Consider the following 25738-nt stretch of genomic DNA (forward strand, 5'->3'; position numbering starts at 1 on the left):
TACCTATAGAATGTGTGTATGCGAGGGAAGATGACGGCCAGACCATGGGGTAATTAGAAACTTATAGATGTTTACAACGATGGACTTCCACAAAGGTGAGAAAGAGCAAAGTTGATTGTGTTGTTGGTAGGGGAGTATTTGGAGGAATTGCAACTTCAATGCGACTTTTGGAAATATGATTACGTTTGGCATCAAACTAGTTGTATGGAGTTTCATTGTCTTAATTCCATGTGACCATTTTGCTTATAGGATCTTGAAAGCCAACTACACTGACTTTATAACTCCATCAACCACCAAATCTACGAAAGAATCCCTAACTCGTTGAAGAGACATAGCAAAAATAGCAAGATTGCAAAAGTGAATACTTATTTATTTGTTAAAAAGACAAATTAATGGTATAATAATATAATAAAATGATAATGAAGAAAAGGTGATTATAAACTACAAAAATTATAAAATTTAATTTTTGTCAAAAATACAAATTAATGATATAATAATATAATAAGATGATAATTAACAAAATGTGATTAAAAAATACAAAAAAATGATAAAATAAATAAAATATACAGTTTGTTAGATGATAATACGTATAAAATATTAAGTAACATCCTAATTATGATAAAAAAAATTAATCCAAATTTAAAATAATAAAAAACGAATAAAATAATGTAAAATCTAAAAATGTATTTCAAATTAAAATCAATGATGACAAACAAATTAAAGATTGATTAATTATGAATAGTTTCAAAAAGTAGTTAAATCAAATTAAAATAGATAGCTAATTTGAATTGGAGAAAAATAAGAAAGAAATTAGTTTATTTTAAATCAATTTGTGAAGTAGTTATCAAAATCTAATTTGAATATTTAAAATAAATTTAAATTCCAAAAGATGACAAAAATTACGGAATGACGTTCATTTTCAGTTTTGAAATCGGACATGTTAGATTATAATATGATTAATTTGGTTATTAATTAAGCTCCCAATTATATTATATATATATCCAGGTTATTAATCAAGCTCTCATTACACTGCATTTGTATCTTGATTTTTAATGAAGCTCTACACTTAATATTTTGAACATATGAACCAACTAAGGAAAAGTAAGATACTATCAAATTGTCCGCTAAAATAGTAAATTTGAAATATGTACAATTGAATCTAATAACACATACAAAAAAATTTAAACCTTAAAAAATATAGAAAAGTATCCGATTAATTTATTAAAAATATGTATAAAATAATAAAAAATAATTCAAACATTTGAAACAATTTAAAATTTGATTAGATAAATGAAATTTGATAATATATGGATATTTAAAATATGAAAAATGTATATATTTAATTCATGTGAGATTAAATCGAAAAGTGGTCAACAAAATCTAAATTAATTATAAGATCTCATTGAAACATTAACTACTTGAGGAAAATTGGAAAGGGGGATTATTTTGAGTAAGGTAGTTATTTTTAGTTTTTCAAATGAATAGATTAGATGGAAAGTAGAGAATTAAGACATCGACAATTACTTGTATACAAAACTCATTATTGTTTATGATTCTATATTTACCATGTATTTGTAGTTTCATCAATAATAAAAGCTGCAAACTAGACAAGGGTAAAATTTGGGATTTGAAAATTCATGGTCATGTGCATGCCATGTGAGTTGCCATAAATCTTATTATTTGTCGGTTTTGCCATTTTTCAAAACCAAACTCTAAAATCCATCATACACTTTAATTCCCCAATAAAAAATTTGGCAAAATATATTTTTTTAAGATTATTGCATGTAGGAGTGTATCTAGGTTGGGTTGGATTGAATTTAGCATTTTTTTTGGATCAATCCAAAAATTCGGATGGCCAACTTTGACCCAAATATGATCTTCAACCCAACCCAACCCAATGGGATTGTCGGGTTATTATTATTACTTTTTCTTCTTAATTTAAAATAATTAAATTTATTTACAAGACATATCTAATAATTAAAATCTCATAAAACTAAATTTTTACATATCAAATAACTATAAAATCTATTACATTGAATTCACAAATTCATCCATTCTAAAAGAATTATACATATATATAATTCGGATTGGGCTGGGTCGACTCAAATTTTTTTATTCAATCCTAGATCTAACCCAATTCAAGAAAAATAGAAAAATTCAACCCAACCCAACTTAATTCTTATAGTTTGAGTTGAATAATTTGAATTTGTCGAATTGTCTAATTATTTGAACACTTCTGATTGCATATTCTTTTTGATGAATTCATTAAGTGGTTTAATTTATTCGTCTCTCAGGCTCTTATTCTCTTTTCAGTTTTTGAATACTTAAATCCCTTCAAGCCATTATTTGGATAAAATATACTGGTATTGCACTTTCGTCCCACTTGATCTCCCAACTACTTGGAGTTTCTCTTGTTCAAGTGAACATAAGATTTTGTGACCTTTGGAGAGTCATTTGAGTGGAAGATTTTCTGGATGTGAATTGACACAAATATGTTAAATCCATGTTCAATACACAATTTTTAATACTATGTCTAAGAATAAGTTATTCAATACACAATTTTCAATATTATGCTTAAGAATAAGTTATTTGTAAATGTCTTTTTCTTGACAAGAGTTTTTTTATCCATCTAAAATTATGGGTTTTATTTTTTTTTCCTGTTTTTAATATTATATACAATTTTATTTTGAATATTGTTAGTCAATTAAATTGATGTTAATTTAACAAAATTAATATAATTATTTGTTTTAATAAATCAATAATAATCTATTAAAAATTAGGTGTATCTAATACAGAACGTTACAGGTCACACACTGTGTTATAACAAGATGCATAACAAACTTACAAAATAAACAATAAACAAAAGTAAAGAGACATAGAAATTGACAATCCAGTTTGATGCAATATCACCTACGTTTGAGGAACTATATGCTCGAAGAAAAGATACTTCACCAATATAAATTTAAGCAATTACAAAGTAGTATTTATTTGATAAGCAACTTCTATAGAGACTCACACACAGCCAATCTTTTACTTAATAATAACTTAGACTCCAAGTATGAGACTCTCTCTTAATTATAATTACTATTTTTTTTGTATATTTCAAATAGATGTCTTGAACTTTTTCTATATGTGAGAATCCTCGTCAGTTCCACGTCAAGATAGTTTTTTTTTTTTTTTTTAAAAAAATCTCAATACAAACATAAACGAAGTTTGCTAAACTCACACAACACTTTCTTTTAGTAAATTATTACTAAAGAAAAGGTATAATATATGTAGAAGTGGGGAATGGGATTGAAATCCAAAATGTAATGAGTACTTTAGTTTAAACTAATTCTTAGTTTCATCAGCACAATCGAGTATTAATAATTAAAGTAAAATGTGCATTATCTCTTTATCATGAGCTATTTTAGCACTAAGTAATCCACTAATGAAATATTCTAATTAATTGATTACATGCCCACTTATTAGGACCAATTGTTATAATCATAAAATAAATAGTGACATGATGACATAATCTTAGCCAATTTTAAAGTCTTATGACATAATGACATAATCTTACCCACTTACAAAACTTTCTAGTACTACTGAAAATTTTTTAGTACCATAGAAATATCACATTATTTTTTATTAATGTTATGGTTTCATCTTTATAAATATATATTTTAAAAATATTAGTGAATTATACATCACGAGACAATTAAAAGTCCATTTATATTAACTTGAGAAAAAAAATTTCAAAAAATTCATTTTTATTTAAATACTTTTGACAAAAATTATTAAAAATAGACTTAAAAAATTATTGATTTTTTTTTTTAAAAAAAATTAAACACTTGAAAATGCATTCTAAACACACTCTAAATAGATTAGTAAATGTAGTACTCGAAAGTTTTCCTAAAATGATATTTTCTTGATGAGATTTTAATTAATTGGTCGGTGTTTTGCAATTCAATTATTAAGAAATATCTCATAGTTATCAGATTAATTGGATATTAGAACTTGTTGGCTTCCCTTTTAAATTTTTAAAATTGTTTAAAAAAAAGTCTTTAGAGGAAAAAACATAACATGCTTTGTGAATAATCTTTTGGTGGGACAACATATATCACAAATATTAATATTATTTACAAGTTATTTAGTTGAATGAACTAAATGATCTTTAATAGTGGAAACAACAAACTTCAGTTGAATAATATGAATGACTTAGTGGAATAGGTACACAAATTCTTACCATTTATAGTCAAAATCTTATCGAATTTATTAACCTTTTTATAATATTATATTATAAATGAAAGAATTTGTTAAAAACTTTATCTAAAGAACTTTTGACTAATGTACCATTTTCAATATATGAAATTAATTAAATACATAGAAATAGCATTTTCTTTTCTTTTTCCTCAATATATATATATATATATATATATATATTCTTTTCTTTTTCTTTTAATCTCTATAAAAGTTTTCTTCGGAATCTCATCTTTTAGTTGAAGACATTTCATAAAATACCAATCAAGTTCATACGTGGAGTTTGTCAAAAAGTTTAATAGATTTATACTTTTAGTAAGAAGTCTCTTTTTTCTATAAGATAAAATTAGAAATATTTATATATTTTAAATTTATACACGTTTAGATAATTTTATAACAAAATATACTCACGATCATATGTAGAGTGTGTCGAAGTTTTTAATAGATTTCTACTTTTAGTAAGAATTCTCCTTTTTCTATAAGATAAATTTAGGAATATTTATATATTTTAAATTTGTACGCATTTTGATAATTTTATAATAAAATATACTCATGATCATACACGAAGCGTGTCAAAGTTTTTAACAGATTTCTACTTTCAGTAAGAACTCTCTTTTTTCGATAAGATAAAATTAGGAATATTATATATTTTTAATTTGTACGCATTTTGATAATTTTATAACAAAATATACTCATGATTAAATGTGGAACAGATTTCTACTTTTAGTAAGAACTCTATTTTTTCGATAAGATAAAATTAGGAACATTTATATATTTTAAATTTATTCATATTTTGATAATTTTATCACAAAATATACTCATGATCATAGGCGGAGTGTGTCAAAGTTTTTAACACATTTCTACTTTTAGTAAGAACTCTCTTTTTTCGATAAGATAAAATTAGGAATATTTATATATCTTAAATTTGTACACATTTTGATAAATTTATAACAAAATATACTCATTATCATATGTGGAGTGTGTCAAAATTTCTATCAGTATCTATCATATATGTGTCTATCGCAACCTATCAAAGATAAACTATGATATTTGTAAATATTTTGGTTTATTTTCCAATATTTGAAAACAACTCTTATTTATATTTATTAAAAGATCGGAAAAATTAAATCTTCATATATATGGAATTCCCTACGATTAATTATTTTTATGGAAGATTTTTTTAGTGACATTGAAACCATATATATTTTAGGATAAATATCAATTTATACCCCTGAATTTTGGATGTTGTATCAATTTAAACTCTAAACAAATCATTGTATCAATTTAAATCCTAAACTTTGGAGACTATATCAATTTATACCTTAAACTAATAATTGTATCAATTTAAATCCTGAATTTTTATAAATGTATCAATTTAAACTTTGCACTTTCATAATTGTATCAACTTAAACCCTATATTATGTTTTATTTGGATACACTTAAGAATGTTTAGGATTTAAATTGATACAATTATAAAAATTCAGGATTTAAATCGATACACTTATGAAAGTTTGAGTTTAAATTGATATAATTATTAATTTGGGGATTAAATTGATACAAATCTCAAAGTTCAGTTTATATTGATACAATCTCGAAAGTTTAAAATTTAAATTAATTTAATCTTAAATTTAAAATTTAAATAGATAGAACCTAAAAATTTAGGGATCTAAATCGATATTTATCCTATATGGTAAATTTTAAAAATCTCGGTCGAATGTTTTGTTTTTAAAACAAAACAAAATTTCTCAAACATAAATAAGCTTATTTAAGGAAAACAAAATAAAAACAAGTACAAGTACAGTTTATGTAATAAAAAACATTCCACTCACTGACAAATAAAAGTAAAGTGGTAAAATGCAACACATAAACACAATAAAATTACAATAAGTTGGAAACAAAAGAAAAAGTATGAGGGAAATTTATTTTTTAATTCCTATCAACATATGTGTTGGCCCCTGATATTTTAAAATATATTCTTTTAATCTTTGAATTTTTAGGAATAGATTTAAAAAATTTATGAATACTTTCATCTATTTAAATATAGATATAATATTTAAAATTAAAATATAGTAATTAAATAAGATGGAAGAAAGAAGGTGGAGGGAGGAGAGCGAAAAATAAAATTTTTAATTTAAAATATCACACCAATATTTAAAATAACAATAGAAAATTACTTATTGATCTTTTAAATCAATCCTTCAAAATTTTGGAATTAAAGTATTACATTTTGAAATTTAAGAGACTAAACACACATACTAAAAAAAAAAAAAAAAGAAAAGAAAAGAAAAGAAAAGAAGAATGTAATTTTCCTACATTTTACTATATTTTATGTATAGAAAGTGTAAGTGGAAGCATCGGTTATTATATTGCGGAGGCCTCCCACAGTGGAAGCCAACATTATGAAGACTCCGATAAATATGCTGACCTGTGTAACAAATAACAATAGCCACATATATTAATTACTACATCATTAATCAATAATGATACTCTAATTAGGATGGAGAATTTTGACAAAGAAATATATATATATATATATACCCAATTGATGAACCAATTGCAACTGTATCGCTGTGGCTTCTTGATGACTAGCCACATTATACTTGGAAGCTGCAATTAATTAACTTATCAATTATAAGTTTTAAATTAAAAAATATATATGAAAAATTTAGAGAGTGATTTATAATTGTAAAATGACATGTTTGATTTTAAAATTAATTGAGAGTGAGATGAGGAAGTCATATAACTTTTGTCTTCGAATTCACAATTCTTGGGTTAGTTTTTTTTTCTTTTCTAATCGAATATTTATTTAAATTTTATAGATTTTAATACTAAACATAAAATTTCATTTCAAAATTAAATGAGAATCTACGGTAAAATGTCGGATAATAATTAAAGAGAGAGAGTGAGAAATGTTACAAAGTATGAAGTGGGAGCAAAACCAAAACCACCAAAGAATCCAAGCAAATCACCGAAAAATGGGAAGGTCACACCAACAAATATAGTAAATGCTGAAAAAAAAAACAGACTTGTTAATTAATACAGTGAATTAAAGATTTCAACTTTGGTCAATTTAATAATTTGGTCATCAATATCATATTGATGAATTAGAAAAATCCACCATTTATTTCGGGTATTTTTTTTAGTATAGCTAGAGAGATAGAGGTGTTCAAAAAATTCGATGAGTCGAAAAAACCGATCAATCCAATTTATTCCATGCAGTTTGGATTAAGTTATTAATTCATTTTGGTTGGGTCATGTTCAAATACATAAAAAAAAAATTATGGGTTAAATTAGTTCATGGTTCACCTAATATAACCCAAATCAATCCGAAATTATTATTAATTTTAAAATAGATAATACAATTATTTATACATTTATTGATTTTAATATTATTTAATTTCATTATTTTTTAATAATTTATTCTTCAGTTTCTTAATACTTTAAAAAGAAAATTCCAATATATAAAATGAAATTGAGGTATTAATCTTAATTCAATTTATGAAAATAATTCAATCATATTTTTATGAACCAACTCAACCCAAATATTTTATGATTGAGTTAGGTTGGGTTCATTTTTTAATAAAGGTTATTTAGATGGAAGAAATTTAATAATTGGGTTGGGACTAAAAAGTCATTCAACCCAAAGAAATTTAACCCATGAATAGTCTTAGAGAAAGATCCAAATCACAAATCTTATGGTTAATAATACTTATATGATAATCGAAGCTATGGTCGATTTGAAAGCTAAGATGTTGTTTGATAAATATTTAATTTTTTAAAATCTAAGTCAACAAACATTTTGTAAGGGGTCTTTGTTTTATTTAGGAGTAACTCACCAACGTAAGCCGATCGAGTGATAAATCTGAGGCAAAATCCATCTTGAAAGTTGAATCTCTTCCTTATCAACCTCTCCAACATATCAAATACAGGCATGGCATACACCTAAATTCATACACAATTAAAATTAAAATTAATATACCTGATTACGTCCATCTCGTTTGATAATTATTTTATTTTTTGTTATTTATTTTTTAAAATTACGTTTATAAACACTGCTTGTACTTCTAATTTCTTTTTTCGTTATCTATTTTTATTAATAGTTTAAAAAATCAATTCAAATTTTGAAAACTAAAAAAATAACTTTTAAAAATTTGTTTTTTTATCTAAATTTGACTAAAAATTCAATCATTATACTTAAAAAAAGATAAGAAATTATGAAGAAATAGACTTAATTTCAAGAATCAAAAACAAAAAAAATGAAATGGTTAACAAACGGATCATAATTATTTTCACCTACACAATTAAATATTTTAAAAACAAATATTATAACCAATTTCTATAAATAAATAAATAATTAATTAAACAGTACACATGCATCTTTGGTAATGCATTCATTTTTAGTTTTCTATTTTTAAAATTTATGTTTGTTTTTTTAAAATTTCATTATATCTTTAGTAAGTAAAGATGTTTAAATTTGACTAAAAAATATAAACAGGTTTTTTAGAGTTTACTTTTCTTTTAGTTTTCTAAACTTACCTTTAATTTTTTAAAATGTTGATAAAAAGTTGAATAACTAAAATAGTATTTACAAACTTAAATTAAAAAAATTTAAAGGCATGTTTTTTTAGTTTACCGAACTTAACGGGACATCAATTTTGAAAACATCTTAACAAAAGAAAGATAGAATTACAGATACATACGTTTATAAATTTAATTTTCAAAAATCAAATTATCGAGTGTGAGTTTAGTAATTGTTTTCGAACCTGATAGCTGCCAATTACATGAACCACAACCATAAGATTAGCAGAGGCTATGAGCCATGCAGGTCTCTTGAGATTCAAAAGAACATTGTCTTCAACGTCTTGGCCAAAAGCCCAATATCCGATCAAAGCCACCGGAAAATAACAGATCGCATTGATGATATAAGCTCCGATCGCCCCTTTCCACATCGGAACTTTCGACGGCTTCTCCGGCGTTGACGGTATGGTGGCTTGAATCTCCAGAACAACAGCATGCCCGGCAAATGCAAAGGAGATCTGGCCTAAGGCGTTGAAGACTCTAAACATTGAATCTTGGATACTGGTTTCCTTGTAGGCATAGCTTACATTTTCTATTCGACCTCGGCTCAGGCACCCGACCCATGCAATGGTCGAGTAGCTGAAACCAATTAATCGATATCGTGAGAAAAAAATTATTCAATATGACTGTCACTAGCAAATTAAACTTGAACTAAACTTTAACTTTTTGTAATAATAGTTTTTATGACGAGGTTGATAGTTATTTTATTAATTTTTTTAAAAAATTTAAATCCTATTTTAATCCTTGAGCCTTATTCTATTTTGGTCCCTAAACTTTCAAAAACATATGTTTTAGTGCCCGAACTTTTAAAAAACGTTTATTTCGTTCTCTACTATTAAGATTATGTTAATTTTTTAAAGATTAAATCTAACTAGTGAGAAGTAGAATATCAACAACTAATGTGCTAAAATAGTGAACGATTAAAATATTGGACACAAAATGACTTTTAAGATCTCTTATATAAAATGCTAGATTTTTAGTATGCTTACTTATTTGGCAGCCTAATCATCCAAAAATACAAATCATTTTACCATTATATTTAAGACTTAATATGAATCTTAATAGCAGAGACTTAAAAGTAAACATTTTTTTAAAGTCCAAAAACTAAAATTGACGTTTTTCAAAATTTAAGGACCAAAATAGAATAAGATTCAAAGTTTAGGGACCAAACTAGGACTAAAACCTAATTTTTTTTTTTATTAAACTATCTAGTTGCATATATTTTGAAAATTATTTGGGTTCAATGATAAAACATATATATGGTAAAAAAATGATAAGATTTCAGAAGAAAAAAAAATGAGGGCTATACTTTTTTTTGTTAAAATTATTAAGTATACAAATATTTACATTAAGATTGATTTAAATAAGTCTAACGGTATAGATATGATGAGAAAATTGATTTTTTCAGAAAAGAAAAAAAAAATCGTATTCGAGCTTTGAGAAATCTACCAAAGAAGTCATTTAAAAAAAAGGACAATGATTAGAGGCTGAACCTAACTCTTATACTCCCACATCTCTAGTAAAAAAAAATAAATTAGAAAAAAAAATATTTTTAAAAGATGTAGTATATTTTTTTAAAAAAATAAAAAATATTATAATGGGGTATATTTTCTCATTATAATAAATATTCTAAGAAAAAGAAATTTCCCCTAATTGATTAACCTAATCCTTTGGGCAAAGTTACTTTAATCTAATCTACTAGTGGGGTTTATTGCAATCTATATCAAAATTAAATGAGCTAATTAACTAAAGTTTGCATTTTTACTTGTCTTTATTGCTTTGGTTGCTTTTAATATGGGAAAAGGACCTTCCATCCTTCACTTTATTTGTTCTATTCAAAAGAAAGGACATGTCTTCTTTTATGAGCCATTGAATGAAAAAGGGGAGCAATATTTAGCTCCTCATTCTATCTTAAAGTCAACAGCTTTTCCTCTAATTTTTCTTTGCTAAAATTTTAGTTCAAAACTTATATATATAAATAGTTATGTTATAAAATTTATCCTTTTCAGTGAATTAAAAATTTCTCTTATCATAGCTTATATGAAAAACAAAATATTTACTTCTATATTGATATTGATGTCCACATTGTATAGCTGACAATTTTATGTCATTGAATGTATAGGAGAGATATGTCAAAAATATATAGAATTTGTATTGTGATTGTTAAGAGTATGCAAGTTTTCTAATCTACGTCTAATAGTTATATATTAAGAGGCACCTACACTGTATTGTAGTGGTCTCGCTAAATATATTTCTTTTTTCACAAATAAACTTTTTACTAATAAAAAGAGAAACAAACCGAGATCATATACGAGATTTTTTTTAAAACAACAATTAAAAACTCAGTGGTTGGTAGCGTAAAATTCATGTAGCAATTCTTTAAAAAAATAAAAATAAAAATAAAAATAAAAATCATTTTTAGTTTCTCAACTTTCACAAACGTAACGGTTTCGTCTATATGAACTTTGATATATGAAGATTTAGTTCTAGTACTTTTAAATTTGTAATAATTTAGTCCTCAAACTTTAGCATGTAATAATTTAGGTCTTATACTTTCAAATTTGTAACAATTTAGTCATTACCATAAAAAATCTCATCAAACTTAATCAATGAATTTTGATTATATAACGACGTAGTCTTTATAGTTTATAAATGAACTTAATTATCAAAAGATAGATGATTAATTTCTTTTTAATATCTTTATTGATTTGCATTATTGTAGAGCAAAGTTTTTGTTCTTTTTTTTTTTTTTTTCCTTCCCTCATGATCTTTACTTTAATGTTGTTCTATCAAAAGATACTCCTTGTCTTTTCTCTTCTCTCTCCTTCAACCTTTTTACTTCAAAGGGTATCAGAAATTTTTTTGCTTTTAATGTATGAGGAATTCTTATACCACAACTCATGCTTAAAAGAAATAAGAATAAAGTAGCAGATATCAAACAGAGATTTAAGAACATTTTGAAACAATCTTCCTTCTAATAAAAAACTAGATTTTATAGATCTATAAATGTAGAATTAATGGAACATATTCTTTCAAATAAAGTGAGCTCTTTTCTCTGGTTAAGTTTCTTGCTTTTGGTCTTAAAACAAACCTACTTAATTAGATTAATTGGAATGTCTTGAATCTATTATCTGACGGTCCGAATGACCAAACATAGGATCTCGAAACCGAACTTTTATTTATTTTTATGTTTAGACTCTAGGTTTAGAGTGCGCTATATAAACTCTCTGTAACTCTGCTAACGTCTCTAAATTTGTAATATAATATTTTTTCTATAATAAAAACGTAGCTAGCACATTGTTAGTGAATCACATAAGTCCCTGTATCGATTTTCTATTGTTTATGGTTTTTATTTATCTTTATCTATCGATTTCATAACAAGATTTTTTTTAAAAAAAAAAAAAAAAAAAAAGTTACCTTAGAGACATGATGGCAGCTGCAAGAGAAACACCAGCAACAGAATTGAAATTGGGAAGTTGAGAAAGAAAGAAATGAATTGAACCAAATATCAAAATCCAATAGGATTGTTTCACTTCAAAGCAGTTCACACAAGCCATCTCCATGAACTTCTTCATGCACTTCCCTCCTATTATTTCGAACAAGTCAGATATTTTCATCAATATTTTCTTTTTCTAACTAAAATATTTTTGTTGACATTGGCATTTAAAAACTTGCCTGTAACCATATAAACTATGTCGCAGCCGATTTGGACGATGAGTTGCTGCGGCAGCACAATCCAAGGGCCAAGTTTTTCACCGAAAGCGTATCGGCCAAGGTCTATATATCGATCGAAACGAGTCCCCGAGACACATTCATGGAGCTGAATCATCTGCCACATGGTGTTTAGAGTCATGCACCATGATATAAACAAGATCATTGTTCCTGGACCCCTGATCAATCCACAAAGAAACCGAAAAAAAAAAAAGGTGAGGAAGGATAATTTATTAACTTAAACTTTGAAGTTTTTTATACGTCATTTTCAAGCCCACAAGCTAGGAAAGATCATATATGTATATATTAATTTAAGCTTTCAAGACTATTAAGATTCATATGAAAGACTAACATTAACAAAAGGTTTCGAGTTTAGTAGTGATTTAACGTTACCAGCCCAAATAAGCCATAGCATAGGGCAGACTGAGAACGCCTGCACCTATCATGGCAGTGACGGAATGGAAGGTGGCATACCACCACTTGGCGCGCCGGGTCGGGTCCTCCCCGTTCCATTTTTGGTCACCATCAAGAATTTCCTATGAAAATGAGAGAGTTAAAATGAAAACAGAATGTATAATAACAATAACAAAAAAAGAAGAAAAAAACAGAGAAATTAAGGCCAAATAGCCATAACCATTAGACATGGTAATTGTTGAAGGCCTTACCTTGGGAGGTTGAGAAGTAGAAACCATGTTTGAAATAAATATTAAGAGATGGAACCCAAAAGACAAAGACAAAGTTGAAAGGGCTTTGAATTTGTTGTGTGTGTCTCAAAACAATGGAAACCCAAATATAAATAGAGGGTGAGGAGTCAATTGTTGGGTGGAATAGACAATAAAATAATTAATTAAAGTTAACCCAACACTTTAACCTTACTTTATACTTGATTCCTTGTTTTAAGGCCATTTTAAGAGGAGGAAGAAAACAAAGGAAATCAGTAGTACATAGAATGTGGAAAGAGGGGAAGTAAATTGGAGTTGACTTTATATTAGATTTAATGAATGTATTTCTGTTTTATTAGTTAGTTTTCATTCTTCTTACACTTGTACTACATGTGGCTAGTTATATGCATTTGTTGTCAAGCTAATAGAAATAAGCAAGTTTATTTACTCTCTGAAGTCTTAAGATTAATAGCGATAACATATTCTTTTACATGTCTTTATATTAGTATGATATTGTTTATTTCGAGAATAAATTCTCGTGGAGGAATAATAGTTTTTAAGAATATGTTTTTATTTTTGGTATCTTCGTTTTGTTATCTACTTTATGGATGTTATATGATACGGTTTAGAATAATTGGAGTGATGTAAAGTGGTGAAAGCTACATGTGGCTCCTCTTTAATTATGCAATTATTAATCATATTATATGAAGAATTCCCTCTACCTCTCTTTTTGAGTTTTTTCAAAGAACAAAGTGAGAGGGTCCTAGAAAATGAGAACAAAGAATCTAAATGCAGTTAATGAATCGAGTGATGAGGAATTTCATTCTCATCCTCCTTGGTCTTTCTCAAACACTTAGAAACACCCAACTTAATAGATAGGGTTGGCAAAATTCTCCGATTGGGGCGGAGAATCCCCAATTTGACTGGGGATGGGATCAAATCAAAGACTTTTTTAGGGTTCTCGAATCGGGAATGGGGAGGATATCCCTGTCCCTATTAGATTTTTAAATATTTTTCTATATATATATATATTAGGTATTTAATTTTTTGAAGTGTAGTTTTTAATTTAGCCCAATCTAAACACAACTAAAGTGGCCAAGTCCAAACCAAAGAGAATTTTAGGAAAAGAAAATTAAAAAAAAAAATCCCCATGAGAAACAAAAGAAAAAACGGAGAATGAGTCCCTGTTGCCGCCCCCATTTCAGATTCTACTATTAAGCTCTCTTTTTTCTCTTTCTCGATAATCCGTGAGAGTATTGATTCTATCAGTCAATATTTGAAAGAAAAATTTAATTTCATATTGATTGTCAGATATCAAATTGTTATTAAAAAGCAATCACATTGAATAATTTTTCTTCTACGTGGGATGAAGTACAAATGATGAAAAAACAAGGGTGGTTTATGATTGTTGAAAATTGTTAATCCTCGTGACAATAATTGCATTTTTTTTTTTAAAAAAAAAAAAAAAAAAGGGTGGGAAGCCATTAGTGAAAGAGAGTATGATTAAAGTTGGAACATGGTGGCTGGTTTGAAGTTTTAAGTGGGGTATCAAATTTCCCATTTTAATGTATTCTCAAAAGGCTTGAGGCAGAAACATGACTGCTTGAAGACTTCTCACCACAAAAATATAAACCTATTTCTTCATGTTGTCAGTAATTTTTGTGATTATGAGCATGTAATTACGTACACATTACAGAAATGGTAACTAAAAAGGAAAATTATAATGGTTAAAGTTAAAAACAAAATGTAAATATTTCAATTATAATTAACCAATGACATATAGAAGATCTGACGTCAATGTCCATAGTTACTATTCAATATCAATTGTTAACTTAAAACTAATAATTGATTAACAGCATCATATTATAATTTTAATTTTTGAACTGTTTGTTAATCATGAACCTTCTAATTTAGTCACAATCAACAATAGAATAAATCTCGTGTGTTTATCGCTGTTATAACTTATGAATTGAAATCAATGGCCCAAACAAGATTTTGAATATGTCCAAAATAGGGATCAAAAAACATCAATTTTATACCTTATTAACATTCTTACACGGGGTCCTAAGAGTTCAGACTTCATAACTCTACAAAGTTTATAACTCCCCCCTTGCCCCAAACATCCCCAAATTTAAGTTTCACTGGAACCAACGTGGCATATATACATAAATTCACTATTACAAAACAGGATTAAACTAAATCGGTTAAAAAATCGTCTATTATTCCCACGATCCCAACAAAATAAATAGAGACTTGGAAGTACATTAGAATGCTCCAATCAACCCATAAAGCTTCCACCAGGCATGTTAGATTGACCCTGAGAAGAGACTTGTCCCTGTGAAACTAATTGTGATCGCCCTCCTTGGACATAAGATTGACCGATTCCACCCGTGACCATTTGTTGTTGCTGTTGCTGTTGCTGCATCTGCTGGCTTTGAAGCTGTGATAATTGTGGTTGCTGCTGCTGCTGCTGCTGTATTTGAGGAAGTTGCTGCTGCTGTTGCTGTTGTTGCAGCTGAGGAAGTGGTTGCTGCTGCTGCTGCTGCTGCTGTTGTTGCAGCTGAGAAAGCTGCGGCTGTTGTTGTTGCATCTGTGGAAGTTGATGTTGCAACTGAGAAAGCTGGTGTTGTTGCAGCTGAGGATGTTGTTGAAGCTGTTGTTGCATTTGTTGTTGCATTTGATGCTGTTGTTGCTGTTGACTGGGTATTTGAGGCTTAAACACAACCATATCCTGATTGATTCAGAAAGTTCCAAAAATATCAAATATCAATAATCCATAATTAATAGCATTTGATGAATTTGGAAACCCAAAAAGATGGCAACCTCATCGAGAACAAAAGGTTAAATCTACAATTCTTGATTTTTTTGGTCAAACGGACATATTCGAACATATTCAAGCAACTTAATGGATAACAAACAAATTAAATAAGAGAGAGAGAAGAAAAGAAAAAGAAAGGAAAGAGTATCAAAAGAAAAACTACAATTACAGGCTATTGGACAAAAAGAAAGGGCCTGGAGTGTCAGAAAACGATAGAAATTTAAGAAGTTACCTAATGGGGAAAATAAATAATTAATTTAAAGAGAAAGAACTAGAGATGTTTTTTGTTTACAGTTCCAAGAAATTTCAACATACTGAATCGAAATTATGAACATGGACCTAAATGCGGATTGAATTATAAACAAAAAGGTTTTTTTGCATATGGCCAAATACACAAGGGGTGAGCATGATAGACTGAAAAACCAAGCCGACCGGCCGAACCAAAGTTGGTCCGTCGGAGAAAGAGAGAGGTCAGTCTGTGTCAGTTTGAGAAAATTCCAAAAATAAAAGAAAGAAGAAAACCAACCAAAACCGACCGACCGACCAATTTTGACTCGTGAACGGCCGAGGTCGGTTTGAACACTTGCTAAACCGACAATAGTCGGTTCGGTGGCAGTGACAGTTTGGTCGGATGCTGTTGTTGCTCCAACCTACCGATGCTCACCCGTAACGCTTGGCTATATCGTTCGTTGTTCTAACATGTTACGTGCCACTGTGTATTCCCATGTCATTTGAGTTTTAGGGAGAAAAAAAAAAAGGACATCAAGTATAAAAGTTGTAACTCAATATTGTTTTCACTTTCAAAAGCGACAAAATGAACGCTAGAATAAACAAATAAAGTACGAGATTCCAAGCCTTCTGTTAGAATCCTTTTTGGCCTAGGGATTTCTCCCCCCTATCACCCCTTTCGTTTATTTTGTTCATTCTTTCGTTCGGGATGGTTTTAGAACATTCGGTTTTCTCTTATCCCAAAAAAGAGAATAAATAAATAAATGAGCCTCTCAATAATTAGAAATATATAATAATAAGATTTCTAAATTTGTGAGTCCTTCCCGTCTTTCATGTCCTTCATATGTGTGACTATGTTTGCATCTACCATTTCCTCAAGGTCAACAACTATCGTTAAAAATGATTAACTGAACTTTTAGATTCCATGTAACTGGCATTTAATACATATCATGATATGCTGCACCCTACAATTGCAACACAAGAACTCTAGTAATCAACTGCTGCGGTTTAATATATGATTGCAGAACACAGAAATGAGCATCAAACTTTCAGTTTAATATAGATGATTGCAAAAAGTAGCAGTCAAATATTGAATTATACTTCTCAAAGGACATCTGAGATTTGTTGGTAATGTATTTACATTGAAATGAAGAATTCTCACCGTTTATTTAAAGCAAACAAAAGAAAGAATACTAATACTAATACTAAGTAATCTTTGTAGCTCAAAAATATCTTACCCCAGGAAAAAGCATCCCTATCAAGCGGCAAGCTTTATCAGAAACAGATAGCAGTAAAGTCTGGGATGGCAACTGGATGACTGCACACTGGAACAGAACAAGAAGTGACTCAACATAAGAAAAGAAACCACTCAAGGAAATGAATTATGATGTGGGTTCACTTGAAATACAGATTACTAATCCAAGGAACAGAAAATGCTGCAAGCACAAAGTAAAGTTTGCATGTAGTACTAGAACCATCTATCATCATGCTTGGTAGTACAAATTCAATATATATGCAAAAAATGCTTAAAGAAACAGTTTCCCATTGCATGCTTAATTGGCATAACTTAAATGTAGGGAACTGGTATCCGTTATTACTAGTTTCAGAAACTGAGGAAGTTAATTCTCTTGAAAGCAGGTACTTGATAATTCAGTAAGGTAAACTCCAATTTTTTATATGATCTTTGGAGTGGTGAAGCTCCTCTGTATATCCTTTCCAACGATCTATGCTTTGGTTATGCACAATACCTATTCATTTTGAACTCATGGAAGTCCAGTTCCCTAGCATAGTACCTTAGCCTTGCAAGGAACCTTTTGGATGATGAGATTTGAGAATGGATCTGATGTAAGGCTGAAAGGCCATTTTTTGTAATTACATAAAAAGTTGTTAGTTGTTATAGTTAGTTAATCATTTTGATAAACTTCTAGAGTTTGATTTGGCACCAAAGTGGTATAGAGCAGTCCAAGACTCCTCAAACCGATGGCCGGAAAAAGAAACCAGCCAGTGGGTGGAAACACTCACCAAGAACAACAGGTGGAGGAGTTCCCCACCCTCTCACCAAGATCCTCCTCGAGACACTTGCTGTTCGTTGAGGCCTCTGTGGGAGATTTACAAAATATGATGAGCACGGTGCAAGAAACATTGGAAGCTTTGTCGAGGAAGATCGAGATGATGACAGCACCACAAAACCAAGAAAATGCCCAACCATTCATTCAAGAATGGGGAAGGAGAGGAAGAAGGGGTCTTGGGCATCCATGGGGGCTGCGAGCTTGCCAAGAAAATCATAAAAAAAGGGAGCAAGATAATCTTTTCCGATAGAGATACCCTCCGGATCATCAAGAACCTCGGCCACATTATCAAGAACCTCGACCACACTATCAAGAATGCAACCAAGAGTTCCAAGATTGGAGTTCTTCTAGTGGGGAGGAGCAAAACGTTGAGTTTGATGAGTTTAGGAGCGGAGCAAATGGCTATTATGCAGGAAGAAGGAACCTCAAGACTTCAAGATGAAAATTGACTTAACAAGCTATGATGGGAAGCATAATATTGAGTTGTTCTTGGATTACATCAAGAATACTGAGAATTTCCTTCAATTACATGAACACCCCTGAGCATAAGAAAGTCCACTGAGTAGCGTTGAAGTTAAAAGATGGTGCCTCAGCATGGTGGGATCAACTTGAAGGAAATTGACAAAGAAGGGGCAAGGGACCAATTTGGTCACAGGAGAAGATGAAGAAGTTGATGAAGGAACGTTTCCTACCTCTTAATTATGAGCAAACCTTGTACAGCCACTACCAAAATTGTAGACAAGGGGCTCGGTCTTTGGCCGATTATATCAAAGAGTTTCACCATCTGGGTGCAAGAACAATCTAATGGGACAATGAACAACATCTAATTGCTCGGTTTGTTGGAGGTCTACGGTTGGAAATCAAAGAAAAGGTGAAGCTCCAACCTTTTCACTCTCTTGCTGAAGCAATTTCTTTTGCTGAAAGAGTAGAAGAATTAAATGAGTCACACTCCAAGAGAATTACAAGAAAAGGGCCATGGGAGACTGCCTTAAGCAAGACAAGTGGCCTATCGAATACATCCCACAATCAGCCATCATCCTCGAAGGAGAAGGAGCAAGATAAACCCGATGATAAGAATGAAAAGAAAGAAGATCTTGAACTCAAGAAGAAAGCCCGGAATCCATACAATCTTCCCTCACTTGGCAAATGCTTTCCACATGGCCAAAGTGGGCACCTTTCCGATGCTTGCCCTCGATGAAAAACAGTTGCACTTGTAGAAGAAGAAGATGATTCTTGTGGAGATGATGAGGGATTAGAGGAAGAGGAGGCAGAATTTCTGAGGGGGGTCGACTATCATGCGCTCTTCAAAGAATTTGATTGCACCAAAGGGAAAATCTCACCCACAAAGGCATTGCCTTTTCAAAACCCATTGTACAATCCATGCCAAGGTATGTAATGTCATCATTGACAGTGGCAACAGTGAAAACTGTGTTGAAGAAGCTCATGACAACACTAAATCTCAAAGTGGAACCTCATCCTAGTCCATACAAAATCAAGTGGATTAAGAAGGGAGGTGAAACACAGGTTAGTGAGATTTGTTCAATCCCACTTTCAATTGGTAGCTACAAAGATCAAGTAGTGTGCGACGTGCTAGAAATGGATGTATGCCATGTCTTGTTGGGGCGTCCGTGGCAATGTGACACTTGGGCTACACACAAAGGGAGGGAAAATACTTACAAGTTTCAATGGATAGACAAGAAAGTAGTATTGTTCCCTTTAAACAAGAAGAATGAAGATGGAATCAACTCCGAGAAGAGTGAGAGCAACCATCTCTTCATCACGATCCGTGGGAAGAAATTTGCTAGAGAAAAGGAAGCTAACATCTTGGGGTTGGTAGTAGGGGTGGTCATTCAAACCGCAAAAACCGAACCGTTTTTAAAAACTAAACAAAAAACTCAGTGAAACCGAAAAATGTGGTTCGATCCGGTTTGAAGAAATTTTGAAACCAAATTAATTCGGTTCGATTCAGTTTCAATTTCGAAAACCGAACCGAACCGTTTTTAACTAATATATATATATATATATATATATATATTAAAAAAAAAAAGAGTAAAACCAAATCTAAAACCGAACTGTTTTTAATTTAAAGTACAAAACCGAATTTTAAACTGAACCGAACCGAACCGTTTTTAATTAAAAAAATATAACATAGATTTTTTAAAAATGTCAAAATCGAATTTGAAACCGAACCGAACCGCATATATGTGGTTTGGTTCGGTTCGGTTTGACCACCAAACAACCGAACCAAACCGTTTCCATGCCTAGTTGGTAGTTTCTGACAGTAAAATGGAAGAAACAATCTACAAAATTTCTCCACAAGTACAAGCCTCATTTGAAAAAATTTAGAAAATTAAAGAAGATCCTATAAATTCACCTCCTATACGTGAGATTCAACACAACATCGACCTAATTCCTGGAGCTTCACTTCCTCATTTACCACATTATCGAATGAGCCCAAAGGAGCGTGAGATTCTACACCAACACATTGAAGAACTCCTCAAGAAAGGTCACATCCAACCAAGCTTGAGTCCATGTGCAGTGCTCGCCCTTCTTACTCCAAAGAATGATGGAAGTTGGAAGATGTGTGTGGATAGCCGAGTAATCAACCGAATAACCGTGAAATACCACTTCCCAATCCCAAGAATCAGTGACTTACTCGATCAACTTGGAGGGGCATTGATCTTCTCAAAGGTTGATTTGAAGAGTGGCTACCATCAAATCAGAACAAGGTTGGGCGATGAGGGGAGGCTTTCAAGACTAATGAGGGACTCTCTTTGAATGGCTTGTCATGCCAATGCCCCTAGCACATTTATGAGGCTCATGAACCAAGTACTATTTCCTTTCCTTAATAAATTCATTGGTGTTTATTTTGATGACATTTTGGTGTATAGCAGGAATGAAGAACATTTGCAGCACCTACATGATCTTTTACAAGCCTTGTCTGAGAATGAATTGTATGTCAACCTCAAGAAATACATTTTCCTTGTTCAAGAAATTTCATTTCTTGGCTTCCTCATTGGCAGAGATCAAATAAGGATGGATGAGAAGAAAATTGAAGCAATGAAATGCTGGCCGGTTCCTACATCAATCAAGAATATCCAAGCCTTCCTTGACTTGGCATCCTTCTATAGAAAGTTCATTAAGAACTTCAGCTCAATCACAACCCCTATAATGGGTCGTTTGGTTTGAGGGAACAGAGGGTAGGAATAGACATGGATATATAAAATCCTTGTTTGGTTAGGAGAAATTTGAGGTATTTATCTAGAAAAACATTTTTCCCAAGCATCAATGATGCCTCTCTTTCCATGTTTTTTATTCCCACCATAATTGGTAAGTTTTTAATAAACCCCCACTTTTGCTTTTCTTTTTTTTTCCCCTCCATTTTTTCCCCTTTTTCCTTCATCTGTTTTTTTCTCTTTTTTTATTCATTACTTTTCTCTTCTTTTTATATTTATTATTTCAAATTATTTAATATTTTTTCTGCTTTATGTGATATTTTTACATATTTTCTTTTCTATTTTTTCTTTAATATATTTATTTTCTTTATTTTTCCCTTCTTCATTCTATTTATTATTCATCTTTTTCTATTTTTATTTTTTCTTTTAATTTTATTATTTTATTTCCTTTCATTCTTATTATTTTATTCTCATGCTTTTCCGTTCTATGAATGAAGATTAAATTAAATTTTTTTTTTGTTTCGAATTATTATGGTATAAATTAATTAATGAAAGGTAAATTTGGTTTAATTTAATACTTCATAATTGCTCATTATTCTAGTAACTTTAATTATAAATTACTCATTTTACAAATACTTGTAATTAATAATTTTATTATTATTATTATTTAATTGTTAAATAATTGTTTTTCTCAAAATTTTGAATTGAATTTATTGTTTATCAATAAATCTATAAAATTTTTAGAATTATCACAACTAATTTTATAAATTAAATACAAAGATAATTCGTTCCCATAAAATTCATTTCCATGCACAAGCAAACACAGTCATCCTTGATTCTCATTAATCTTATTCCCAGGCTTATAATTCCTGGTCATCCTTAATTCTTAGGCATCTAGAAACCTTAAAATAAACGGTCCTTAAGAGATTGCTTGAAGAAAGGAAACTTCTTTTGGGGCCAAAAACAGCAAAACAACTTTGAAAATATCAAAGAAAGACTTAGTACCAGTTCGGTCTTAAAGCTTCCAGACTTCTTAAACCCTTTTGAAGTAGTAGTGGACGCCTGTGGTGTGGGAATTGGGGCTGTCTTATCTCAACAAGGGCATCCAGTTGAATATTTTAGTGAAAAGCTTAGTCCTTCAAGGCAAGCTTGGAGCACTTATGAACAAGAGTTATATGCTCTTGTCCGAGCATTAAAGTAGTGGGAGCACTACCTAATATCGAAGGAATTCCTTTTATTAACCGATCACTTCTCATTGAAATACTTACAAGCTCAAAAGAACATAAGCAGGATGCATGCAAGATGGATTTCATACATCCAACGATTTGATTTTATTATTAAACATCAAGCCGGCAAAGAGAACAAGATGGTCAATGCCTTGAGTCGTAAGAATTCATTGCTAACCATTCTCTCTACCGAAGTGATTGCATTCAACCATCTCCCAAAATTATATGAAGAAGATATAGACTTTGGAAAAGCATGGTACAATTGCACTAATCACATAGTTTCAACAGATTTTCATATTGTAGATGGCTTCCTATTCAAAGGTGAATAATGATGTATCCCACATACCTCTCTTCGAGAGGCTTTAATAAAGGAAGCTCACTCAGGGGGGTTGGCAAGACATTTTGATCCAGACAAGACTTTTGAATTAGTCTCTATAAAATTCTATTGGCCACAAATTCGAAGAGACACTAATAACTTTGTTAAAAGATGTGTCATTTGCCAAAGAGCCAAAGGAACTTCCACAAATGCCAGCTTTATACACACCTTTACCGATTCCCACAACCATTTGGGAAGACTTATCAGTTGATTTTGTACTTGGTCTTCCTGAAACACGACGGGGATATGATGCAATTATGGTAGTTGTTGATCGATTCAACAAGATGCCTCATTTTTTTAGCTTGTGCAAGAAAACAAATGATATGGTTTACATTGCTAACCTCTTCTTTAGGGAAGTTGTTAGACTCCATGGAGTGCTTAAATCCATTGTGTCAAACAGAGATGTCAAGTTTCTTAGCCATTTTTTGTGTTATATGGAAGAAATTTGACACTACATTGAAATTTAGTACCACATCTCATCTTGAAACTAAGGTCAAGCGGAGATAACCAACCAAACTTTGGGGGATCTCATACGTTGTTTAAATGGTTCGAAACCTAAACAATGGGACTTAACACTTGCACAACCCGAGTTTGCTTTCAATAACATGAGAAACAAATCAACCGGAAGATGCCCATTTGAAATAGTCTACACTCGAGTTCCAAGACTCACATTTGACCTTGCCAACTTACCATCCTTCATGGATGTAAGTATGGAAGCTGAAAATATGGTGGAGAGAATTCAATATTACACAAGGAAGTCCATGATCATTTAGAAAAAAACAACTTTATCCTACAAAGAAGCTAAGGATAAGTCAAAAAGAAAAGTAACATTTGAAGAAGGAGATCTTGTAATTGTTTATTTACGCAAAAATAGATTTCCTACTAGAACTTATAATAAATTGAAAGATAGACAACTTGGACCATGTAAAGTGTCAGCAAAATATGGTACCAATGCTTATCGAATTGAACTTCCAGAAGATCTACATATCAACCCTGTCTTCAATGTTGCTGATTTGAAGCCATACCATGCACCGGAAGATTTTCATTTAGCTTCCTAGTTCACTCGAGGGCGAGTTTAATTTGGGGTTGGGTGGATTTGATGTAAGGCCGAAAGGCCCTTGTTTGTAATTACGTAAGAAGTTGTTAGTTGTTATAGTTAGTTAATCATTTTGTAACTAACCTCTTCTGAAAAAGCGTTAGGATGACTCATCACTCAATATGTGATTGTTAAGTTGAAAGCACCAACAATAGTTGTAACAACAAAAATTCCAACAATAATAAAACAAGCAAAGACACACAGCAGTTGGTAACCCACTTCGGTGACAAACACCTATATCTGGGGGGCTGAACGCCCAGGAAAGATAGTCTATTAATATTAAAGAGTTAAGCAGTTTACAACGTAGTACTTATCTATAATACCCCAACTACTACAGTGGCTCACGTAGAGCTTAACTCACACGTCATCTACTCTCTCTAGATGTGAGACTCCCGTTAAACTAAACTTAGGTTCTCCCTAAGTGTGTTAATATAAGCAACGAACACTTCGACACCCGACAGTTTATGAGACTCCCTCTCACGACAATATCTTTTCCAATGTCAGTGAACTCCCTTAATTGATGATTCTTAGGAGCTCCTTAAGATGAAGAACTCCCTTATTCTAAGTTGAGTCTTAGGCTCCCCCTAAGATTGAGAATCCCTTCTCTAACAACTAAGGCTTAGGCTCCCCCTAAGCTGTAATAACCTTCAAAGTCTGTATTCGACGGAAGAAGAACTTGCTTAGTGGAATAAAGTGAGCAATGAGCAAGATCACAATGTAGGACAGTTCGGTCGAAAGCTGCAAATGTCTTGCTCTCAAAAACCCAAATCGGCGTAATCAAAATTGCTCATCGAAAGCATACCAGAACACTCCTTTTATAGACAAATCCAGAAAATGAAATATCTCCCAAATAGGAGAAAATAAATTGTGCTGCAATAAAGGAAAAAATATCATACTATATCAATCGGCCAGATATTTCCAGATTAGGAAAGTATTTCGCAGGAAAATATTTTGATGACAAAACCTGACATTAGTACTTTATTTGAGATATCTATAGAGCCAGTGCCTTAGAGAAAATTATAACGCCAAAAAACCAAATCTCCAACGTCTTCTACAAATAAGACTCTCCTCTCTCATTTTGAAGAGAGATTCATTTTGATAAAATTCTAGAGTTTTGTTTGACACCAGGATCTCCCTAAGTTTACTACTCTCTTCATTCTTCAGATAGATGGCTTTGGTTGGTAGATAAATGCGGGAGTTTCACTTACTACTCTCTCCCTTTATGGACATGTTCAACAAAAGCATCCATATTCGTTTAGGCCAGTCTTACACTTGCTAATTGACCGTGCTACCGGTGGAGCCCATAATCAAATAATTTAAACTAAAGAGGGAGTAACTCAGAGACAGTACTAAATAAACAACAAACAATGTTCAACTTATTAATCCAGTTTTCCAATTTCTGGATGTGCAGTAGAGGAATACTTTTAATAAATTTGTATTTGTAAGTTTCGGCCAACAAGGATACCTTTATGGTTTTTTCAACGTTGGATGCTATTGGGACTTGAAATGAGCCTATTGGGAACTGCTTTTGACTCAGTGTCCGCAAAGAGAAACAG

The 25738-nt window shown here is 30.7% G+C and overlaps 2 protein-coding genes across 4 annotated transcripts in view; both read right to left on the minus strand.

Annotated features, from left to right (window-relative positions):
- Positions 1 to 6346: 6346 nt before the first annotated feature.
- Positions 6347 to 13327, minus strand: LOC120081784 (lysine histidine transporter-like 6). 2 transcript variants are annotated; one of them, XM_039036945.1, is made up of 9 exons: positions 13197 to 13327; positions 12925 to 13067; positions 12496 to 12710; positions 12238 to 12406; positions 9006 to 9399; positions 8079 to 8184; positions 7159 to 7250; positions 6781 to 6849; positions 6347 to 6667 (listed from the first exon to the last, which is right to left on the minus strand). In XM_039036945.1, the coding sequence occupies exons 1-9, from the start codon at positions 13221 to 13223 to the stop codon at positions 6569 to 6571; spliced, it is 1314 nt and encodes a 437-aa protein (XP_038892873.1). In that variant the 5' UTR covers positions 13224 to 13327; the 3' UTR covers positions 6347 to 6568. The 2 variants fall into 2 exon arrangements, with proteins under 2 accessions (XP_038892873.1, XP_038892874.1); XM_039036946.1 differs by lacking the exon at positions 6781 to 6849.
- A 1859-nt stretch (positions 13328 to 15186) lies between these two features.
- Positions 15187 to 25738, minus strand: part of LOC120081386 (mediator of RNA polymerase II transcription subunit 25) — a 19945-nt gene continuing 9393 nt past the window's right edge. For both annotated transcript variants that reach the window (XM_039036216.1, XM_039036215.1), the window contains exons 14-15: positions 17478 to 17564; positions 15187 to 15924 (exon numbers count right to left, since the gene is read on the minus strand). In XM_039036216.1, the coding sequence (XP_038892144.1) occupies positions 15472 to 15924; positions 17478 to 17564 (540 nt within the window). In that variant the 3' untranslated portion in view covers positions 15187 to 15471. The remainder of the gene's footprint in view (positions 15925 to 17477; positions 17565 to 25738) is intronic.

Source organism: Benincasa hispida, chromosome 7 (assembly GCF_009727055.1).
Source record: "Benincasa hispida cultivar B227 chromosome 7, ASM972705v1, whole genome shotgun sequence".
NCBI classification, from domain to species: Eukaryota; Viridiplantae; Streptophyta; class Magnoliopsida; order Cucurbitales; family Cucurbitaceae; genus Benincasa; species Benincasa hispida.

Excerpts from the sequence above, each read along its gene's own strand:
- LOC120081784 (XM_039036945.1), bottom strand. The coding sequence starts at position 13,223 with ATGGTTTCTACTTCTCAACCTCCCAAG. Across the intron at positions 12,407-12,495 it reads CATAGTTTATATGGTTACAG|GAGGGAAGTGCATGAAGAAG; the intron begins GCAAGTTTTTAA and ends TCGAAATAATAG. Across the intron at positions 6,668-6,780 it reads GCAATTGGTTCATCAATTGG|GTCAGCATATTTATCGGAGT; the intron begins GTATATATATAT and ends TTTGTTACACAG.